Source organism: Carassius carassius, chromosome 14 (assembly GCF_963082965.1).
Source record: "Carassius carassius chromosome 14, fCarCar2.1, whole genome shotgun sequence".
NCBI lineage: Eukaryota > Metazoa > Chordata > Actinopteri > Cypriniformes > Cyprinidae > Carassius > Carassius carassius.
In genome coordinates this window covers 12,618,611-12,628,425 of record NC_081768.1, presented here as the reverse complement: position 1 = coordinate 12,628,425, position 9,815 = coordinate 12,618,611, and the positions used below count along the sequence as shown (strand labels likewise).

General features: G+C 34.8%; 1 protein-coding gene across 3 annotated transcripts in view; it reads left to right on the top strand.

Moving 5' to 3' along the window:
• Positions 1-8,238: 8,238 nt before the first annotated feature.
• The window catches only part of unc5b (unc-5 netrin receptor B), a 57,178-nt gene continuing 55,601 nt past the window's right edge, over positions 8,239-9,815 (top strand). For 2 of the 3 annotated variants that reach the window (XM_059566148.1, XM_059566146.1), the window contains exon 1: positions 8,240-8,956. In XM_059566148.1, the coding sequence (XP_059422131.1) occupies positions 8,869-8,956 (88 nt within the window). In that variant the 5' untranslated portion in view covers positions 8,240-8,868. Of the gene's footprint in view, positions 8,957-9,815 lie in introns of all 3 variants that reach the window. The other variant, XM_059566147.1, reaches the window with a different exon arrangement.

Here is a 9,815-nt window from a genome sequence, read left to right as displayed (position 1 = left end):
GGAACGAAACAGGCAGTTGTTTGTATGAGTTATTAATTTGCTGAAAACAGGAATGAAACAGACTGTTGTCTTTATGAATCAATCATTAATTCATTAACTTATTTGATTAGTTCAAAAATATGTATTCACCTTAGGAAAGTTTTCTACCTCTTAATAAATGAGTTATTGAATCATTTACTCAAATTATTATTTTTAAAAATACATTCATTCAGGAATAAAATAGACAGCTGTCTTTGAGTGAGTCATTGATTTATTAATTTAATTAGTTTGTTAAAAAATTGATTAATTTAGAAACGAGGCAGGAAATGGCCATTATGAATGAGTCGTTGATTACTCCTTGGATTTGTTCAGAAACACTGATTCATTCAGAAATGAAACACCACCTGTTTAGGCTTCAGTTCCAGTTTCCAAAGGTGGAGCAAAAATAGACAAAACAAATGGCGATATTGTGTTTATATGTGAAATTGTTTTTAAAACCCTTTATGTGGAAAAATTATTTCCATGAACCCTCCTGTTGATCATCTTTAGTCTTTGTTTTTTGCACATTTTAATTTGAAGCAAAGTTTATACCCTTGTATTTATTTTTATTTTTGTAATGGAGCCATGACTTTGGAAGGTCAAAGACATTTTTCTGAGCTCTCTGCCAATGAAATTAACACAAGCACACTGTGTTTCCATCACTCTCATTTCCACCGTCACCCCTCAGTCCTTCTCTCTTTATCTCTGTTACTTCAAATCAATTCCTTCCTCTTGTTTTTCTTTCCCTCTTTCTACGTCATGCTTCCTTTTTCCAAATTACACTATCTCCAATCCTTTTAGGCCTTCCTCTATCTTTAGTCTCTCGCCCTTTCTTTAATTCTTCCTATCTCTTCCCCTCTCCCTCTTTTCCTTTCTCTCAAGAGCTCCTAGTAAATGATGCATAGCTGGGTCCCAGACTCTGAGCGATCATTAGTGAGGTGGTCCAGGAGAGATGGAGTGAAGGATGATGGAGGGAATAAGAGAGAACAGCAGAAGACATGTTTCTGCCCTCAGGCATTTCCCTGATTCCTCACCAAACCAGAGATTGTTTGTGTAAAATGCCAGTAGGTGGCATTTCCTTGTCCCATGCTCATTAATTCTAGTGCACACACACATACTTGCATATAAGGATGCATTCTTAGTAAACACCTGAAACTTTTTTCCCCCTGTGGTTGCTCTGGCTGCTTGTTGACTGCTCCTAGTGAATGTTCCACTTAATTCTGAAATGAACATTCATAACTTACTTTGCTAAAATGACGTTTGATTAAGTGGATATTTTAGACTATTTAATTCTGTTTATCACACCTGTGAACACACATTTTACATTAATGTGCCAAGTACATTCACTGATTGACAACCTGCAGTTAAAATACTGAACTATATTACTGGTAAATATAGACTAGAATAGAACAGAATATAGAGACTACAATACAGTAGGAGAACAATACAGAAAAATCTACTTATAGTATGAAACAATGTATAGTTATACAACAAGAAGCAAAAAACATAACATAATATACCAAAAATACACTAATTATCATTAATCGTAATTGTAAAATGTAATTAATAATGAATTTAACTGTTTATTCTATAATAATGCACCAAGTGGCAACACACACACACACACACATTTATATATATATATATATATATATATATATATATATATATATATATATATATATATATAAACACACATAATTATGAAGACTTATTTTAAGTAACTATTAACAATGAATTTAAGTGTTTATTCTATGTTTATTCTATTTTAATTAAAAAACTAGCTACACTGCTTGTCATCATACAGTTAGAATACTGAAATATATTTTTGGTGAATAGAATAGAATAGAATATATACTGTGCGATACAGTAGCAGAACAATCTACACTATAAAATACAGTACAAACAATATATAGTTATACAATATTGTATAAGAGGCAAAACCATAATATACAAAAATATATACACAAATTATGAATACTTTATTTCAATAATTAGTGAAAATGAATTTAACTGCATATTGAACATTAGTGTATTTAAGCACACCATCTCAAGCCATACAATGTGTGGAAACAGAGCAAATAATACCATTGTCTAAAGTATGCACTATGCTATGTATTTACACCACATCACTGACTAATATATATGACCCATGTTGACATTTGAACTTTCAGTGTTTATAGTCCATGTTCCCAAAGGCCTTAATGAAGGCAAATGCTATTTAATTAAGCATTTAGCCTTCATCAATAGGACACACACATGCATGTACACACATAAAAAGAGAGCAAACTTATTCTTGATTTGGATAAATCAACCTACATCTCCCTGATGAGACCCATTTGCTTGGCTCATTCTCAGCACATTATGCTTGAGCTAAATGTGTGAGGAGGACAAACTAAATAAATGAGCAGAGAAAGAGAGGAGAAGATGCACAGATGTGAACTTGGTATGCTGGGAAAAGAAGCACCCTCAATAGAGCCTAATCTTGTACTGCCACTTACTTCAAATCAGTTCTGTTGCAGGTATGCTGCAAATGTGGAGTAATTGTCTGGATACTTCAATCAAGATTGTTTAATGGAACGAATATGTTTCCATGGAGATCAATTGTGTGGATACTTAAAGAAGCAACCATATTTAATTGAACTAATATGTTTCTATGGCAATCAGAGCCATAACAGATAGCTACTACTTTTAAAAATCAATTATAAATGATCAGATTCATAATTCAAACAATGTATCATTTCATGTTTCTGCCTTGAATATTTGCGTATTTGGAGGAAATAAATATTGTGAGTGAGTCCTCTTCACATTTAACTCAGCTGTCAGATGCAGAGGCCTTCTTCTCAGCAGACTGTTCCGTCTTCTCAAATCTCATATTTCATGCTCAGGTATTTACACAGGTGACAGTGAGATGTAAGGACTGGATTACTCAGATCTGCGCTGCTTTTATGTGCTCTAAATGCCACATAGTGTAAGCATCAACCAGAAGCCACCTATTTCACAGAGCGCTGACTCATTCTGAATGGGTCTGTTTACCCTGCAAACAATTTAGGATGAATCTCCTCTCATAAAAAAAAAACCTGCTATTTAGTGTCAAACCTGCATTTTGTGTGGAATACTGTAGGTCTTCAGTACAACTGACAGCTCTGAAAGGTATTGTGCTTCTCTCTGTCAGCATGTAATTACAAACAAAAACATGCATTTCCGATTAAATTCTGTTTACCCGCACCACTCTTCGACAGGAATATGAGATATGCCAGGGTTTTGGAATCTATTTGAGATCTGAAAATGTTGTTGAAGTAATTTGTCTTGTCTCTTTGTTTTAATGGTATGCTGTGCTAAATTATAGTATGGACATTTGAGTTGTATTACAGTTTTGGTACAGTTTTAGTACAGTTTTAATAATTTTAAAAGTTTTAAAATTGCTTGTTTTATTCTTGTTATTATTTTTCTTCATTACTATTTTACTTTCTTTGATGTAAAGCACTTTGAATTACCATTGTGTACGAAATGTGCTATATAAATAAACTTGCCTTGCCTTGCCTTGCCTTGTATTTTCTTGTAGAACATCTACATTGTTTTAAAAATGTGAAATAATTAAGATTTCAATGGTTTTGAAAGAAGTCTCTTGTGCTACCAAGACTACATTTATTTTATAAAAAAATGCAGTAATATTATGAAATAATAATGAACTGTTTTCCATTTGAATTCATTTTAAAATGTAATTTATTCATGTGATGGCAAATCTGTATTTGCTGCTCAAGTAACATTTCTTATCAATGTGGAAACGGTTTAATATTTTTTGCAGTACAGTAATATAATACTGTACATTAAAAAGTTTGTGGTTAGTAAGATTTAAAGATAAATAAATACTGCTTAAAATCAGCAAGAATGCATTAAATTGATCAAAAGTGTCAAAAAAGACATTTATAATCACAAAACATGTATATTTTGAATGCTTGCTGTTCAGTGAACTTTCTGTTAATCAAAAAATCCTCAAAAAGACATGAACAAGAATCGAATTAGCTTAGTAGAATGATTTGTGAAGAATTGAGTAATGGCTGCTGAAAATTCAGCTTTGCTATTACAGGAATAAATAACTTTTTACAATATATTCAAATAGAAAGCAGTTGTTTTAAATTAAATTATTTCTAAATACAGTAATAAAAAAATATTTTGAAATAATTTAAAACAACTGCTTTCTGTTTGACTATTAAATCTTTTTGAGGATTAAATGCAAAAATAAATGCAGCTTTGGTGAGCATAAGAGACTTCTTTTCAAAAACATAAAATCATTTATTATTCCAAACATTTTACCAGTAGTGTACTTGCTTGTTTGCTTGTATTGTTCAAAGTTAAATGAACCTTTAGCAGATACGTTTGCTGTTTCCATGAGAAATTTCTTGGGTCTTTTATCACTAATAAATAATTCCTTTTTGAGCAAGTTTCGCAGAACTTTGATCTGTTTCCCTCGTTGATGATCATAGCAGTCCACTGTTCCACATATTACAAGCAAGGGATTCTGAAATTGAAAAAGCAGAAGGTAAAGACTCTTGGAAACCTTTGTCTGACCTCTCTACCATGCTTTTTTACTTTGTTAGCTTAAGGCCAACTCCTACATTTCAGCATCCAGCTGATGGAAAGGGTTCAAAGGACCATGCGAACAGAAAATTCTCATTTTTCCCAATTGTTGTGGCACCTTTAATTTCATTAGCTTTTCCCCATAGCCCCGCAGGAGAGTTGAGTTTCTAGGGCAACAATCAGAGTAATAGTCTTGCCCATGCAATCTGCTAAAAGCTCCTGCGGCCCACGGGCCCAGGTGTACCAGGGGATTAGAACGGGACAGGTGAACTCAGCATAGAATCACTCACAAGTCATACTTATAACCATGCACCCATTATGATAGGGCCTTTTCATTGTTATCATACTGAGCTTATTAATATGTTTTCTGTATGTTATAACCCAACACCTAACCTTAAATCTAACCTACAGAGAATGTTTTTGCAATTTTAGATTTTAATTAAAATTTTACTTAGCCATTTTCCTCGTGGGGACCATTGGAAGGTTCGTGTCAGGTTTTACATTCCTTGTGGGAATTATTGTCTATTTATTGTCTATACACTAACCCTACACCTACGTTTAAATGTAATGTTTAATTAAAACATTATTCATCTTTACGTGGGAAGGTTGTAAATGTATTCAGGTTTAACTTTCTTTATAGGGATGTTTCCCACAAATATGACAAAACCTGAACCTACACACAAATAATGAGGTGAACACAAATAATTTCTCAAACATTATACATACTAAACCATGAATACAGTAAAAATAAATATATTTTTATGTAAAGATTACATATATTGTCTAAAGGTTACATATTTGTCTTTATACATTAGATTCACATTCATACACAGCCCTTAGCTGTAATGTAATACCGTCATGGGAGCAATCAAACTGAATAGTATGATCAGAAGAAGAAAACATCTCTTACTTAAAATCTATGGCATGACTTCCTTTCTAGCGCAGCAGGGATAATAAGTCTGTGGTTTAGGGCAGCTCGATAATTCCTGAAAATAATTTTCTGTTATCCCACTCTATTACATACAGACTATTTTAGGGTGTCCTTCATGAATTTAAGGGACACGTTATATGCTTTTCAAAATTTGATTTTTAATGCGAGCATTTTTTATATTTAAGCATTTTTCTTATAATGACTATAATAGAATGTGCATGTTCTCTTTGTCTCTCTTCAGTGAGCAGCATCATCTTCCATTATTCATCCTCTTTACCCCCACGCTTCTGTCATTCTCACTCCTTACCTACTCAGCTCACTGTTACACGGCTCATCATGAGTTACATTTCCAATTAATCTCAACATTATTCAGTCTGAAGCACCGCAAATCTTATCGCAATTGCCATCTGCACAGTAACTGAAGATGTGTTTGAGATATGCATGGGAAGTAATGAAAGCAAACCATGTTCCATTAGTAGGCTGCAAACTTATCTGAGCTGATGACACAGAGGATCAAATCGTTTTGACAGTTTGCTCAGCTAGTAGCAGTGTCTTATTGATTGAATTAAAGATACAGCAAAGTAATTCTTTATGTCCATGCTCACAAATCTGCCATCATTATTAATTGATTCTTGAACCTGAGTATTAAACCAATAGTTCACCCAACATTTAAAAGTTGCTGAAAATGACTCACCCTCAGGCCATCCAAGATATAGATGAGTTCGTTTTTTTCATCAGATTTGGAGAAATGGATCCTCTGCAGTGAATGGGTACCGTCAAAATGAGAGTTCAAACAGATGATAAAAATATCACAGAAATCTGTAAGTTATCCACGTGACTCTAGTTCATCAACGAATGTCTATTGAAGTGAAAAGATGTGTGTTTGTAAGAAACAGATCCATCTTTAAGGTATTTTAACCTTAATCCATTGCTCCTCAATTGCTCCATTGCCCCAAAATATGATCTAGTCCATCCCCTGTTGTCCTCTAACATCACATTTGTTAAGAACTGTTTTAGACTGTTATACCTTGTAAAAGCACTTATGATTCAGACAAGATTACTTTTTCATGAGAAACAGCATTATTGCAGATAGAGGACTCACATGTTAGTTGGAAGCAATACTTTGTAGTTAAAAACATCTTGATGGATTGGATAAACACTTCACAAGACATTAATTAGTGGTCTGGAGTCATATGGATTACTTGTGGATTACTGTGATGTTTTTATCATCTGTCTGGACTCTCATTCTGATGGCACCCATTTACTGCAGAGGAACCACTGTGGTGAGCAAGTGATGAAATGCAAAATTTCTCCAAATTTGTACTGATGAAGAAACAAACTAATTTACATCTTGGATGGCTTTAGGGTGAATATATATTTTTTTTAGCAAGTATTCATTTTAGGATGAACTAATCCCGTAATCATTCACTCTTTTAGTGCTTGACAAAACGTATTTATTGTATTTTATGACCAGACTAAACTCTGAATTCTGAAACACATCCAGGTTCCAGGAAACTGAAGAGGGAAAGATGTGGGGAATCATCACTGGTCCGCTGGGATTATGAGCTTTCAAAGTCAGATTTGTTTTAAAGACTGCCAGACACAGTCATTTTAGCATGAACACTGTCTGACAGTTAACGAGACTTTCTTTTTACAAGCACCATTTTTAGTATGTCTTCACAGGATGTTTTTTTCCTCTATTAGCTACTTTAGCAGGTGTAAATAGAACATATTTATAAACTTAAGAATATAACCTGATATATGGGGTGAAAAAGTTGTAGTGCTGCGCCTATAAACCATGTAAAAACTTTTCAAAATTTCTCGATTTGAGATCTGTAAACATTAGACTTTTTTACATTGACAAATCAGTCTAAACTCTCATTAAATATCAATTTAATTGTTGTTTACAGAGCATTTTCCCTGTCTGCTACGTGCAATTCAGGAACTGCTGCCCTTTCCGGACCCCAAATGATGGTCCTCCTCCATCTGCATTACAAACGATTTTGCTTCCTGTGGTAAGTTGACTGCAATTTTAATAACCTGTTTACATTTTAGTTCCTGCTTACACAACCAAAACCTGAGAGCTCTGACTGCAGCCTTCTGAAGGGGAACAATGAAACCAAATGGACACTAAACAATCAGCCCATATTCAGCATCTAAAATGATTCAAAAGCACATGTAGAAACTGTCGCCCTCTTGTGGTGTTCCCAAAAACACGTTGATTAATGCACTGAACGTGAATAAAACGTGGTGGGAGGAATCACAGTAAATTGTGGTTGTGTTACTAACACTAATACTAAAGCTAACATTAACACATTCTAAACACCCTTCATCCAAACCTCCCTTAATTAATCATAATAACAGAAGATCATGATTAATTACATGGTAAAGGTCAAAGAACGCAGCTCACCTTACTAGAAAAACGGTTACATGAATAACTAAACAATTATTTTTTATTATATTGTTAAAATATAATCTATACAACAACAAAACGACAACAACAACAACAATAATAATAATACAATTCCTTGTAAAATTAAAAAATCATTTTAATTTAGCTATAATTAAAATATATATATATATATACATATATACTGTATATATATATATACAGTATAATGGATATTGTTCCTCCCCGTGAATCCCTGAATCCGTCTCCGTGATTTCCGTGTTTCCATCCACATCTCTATTCGCGTCTCTGCTCGCCAGCGCTCGGTTTGGGTCTGTGAAGGTTGATGATTGGTTGATGGGAGATAAGAGTCTGGAGGCTCGCGCTTCATACCCGTGTCCGTGTGTTTACACTCAGTACTCCAGCAGACACAGAAGAGCGGCAGCGTCCTGACTATGGCGCTCCACAGATAACAGCGGAGACCACACAACTATGGCATTATAATTTAACGCTTGCGGACAACTTTTTCTACTCGTCCCAACAGGAATAAAGCTGTCAAGTACTTTTGTTTTCGACTTGTTCACGGAAAATCCAGTTGTTTTCAAACAGTAGGCTACCAGAGAAAACGCATTCGCTGCTTCAGTGGAGTTGTGAATGAGATGAACTTTACGCAGGTTGTTGGCTATTTTGTGTCTCACTACGGAGGGAGACTGCAATGTGCATGACTGAACATTTTCTGTACTGTAATTCAAAATTTGTCGCTTCGCGATTTGGGGTATTATTATAAACCATGGTGCGATCTTTTGTGAGTTTGTGAAGTTTAAGGAAAACCCCGCCTCGACGTTTTACACTCTATTTGAAGTGTCCTTCTCAGAGGATTCAGCGAGAGTTCAGCCGACTGGAGCGAGAGCACCTGGGGTGCTTTTGGCAGTAGCGTGACCGGGTGAAGATGCTCTCAGCGTGGATACACCGCGACCAAACTCCCGCTTCCCTGCTCGGTTTAGTTCTACTCTGCGCAACCTTTGTGATCCACGCAGGTACGAGCCATTTTAATAAAAACATATTAACATGAATAGTGTACGTATTAATAATAAACCACTTCCTTATACTTTCGGTCTGAAACATACGAGAGAGGAGCAGTGGAATGGATTTTCTAATAACGCGCACTCACGTATACACACCAAAAACACAGATAAGTTTAGAGATAACGAGGTCGTCGAGCAGGATTTGTGTTTCTCAACATTTGTCGACTATCAAGAGTCAAGACCATTAAGTGATGCCTTGTTTTACACATCAGCAGATGACTCACTGATCGTTTATAAAGAAAGCAAGCTACTTTTTCTGGCCTGCTTTTTAAAAAATTGCATAGAAGCTCCTGCAACCTTTTACAAGAGATAGAAGAATTAATAGAGGGATTATGGGGGAAAATATATTGAATGTTTTTGTTGATCCACTTTACTAAATTTCTTTATGCGTTATCACTGAAATATAACAGGTGGCACTGTTCACTTGAAATATTAAACCCTGTATAAAACCATATCTATCTATCTATCTATCTATCTATCTATCTATCTAGGCTGTGATATAGAAAACTAAGAACCAGATGAAGGGATGTGACTCTCTCTCTCTCTGTCTTTCTCTGCCTTCAGAGAGGAATATTCTGTTGATCTCCTCTCTTTCTGCTTGCCATGCTGAGCTTCCAAGCAGCGGATAAAAAGCAGAACCCCTGGTGTTCTTGGAGTAATTAAGGTTTAGCTCAATGCCTTCCTGGCTCCTGAAAGACAGAAAAAAAATAAAAAATAAAAAAAGGAAACAACATCTAAGGAAAAGCAGAGATAGAGAGTTCTGAATTAAAATGTGTTGCTTTAAAATGTCTTCCTCTCTGGTATTTTACTT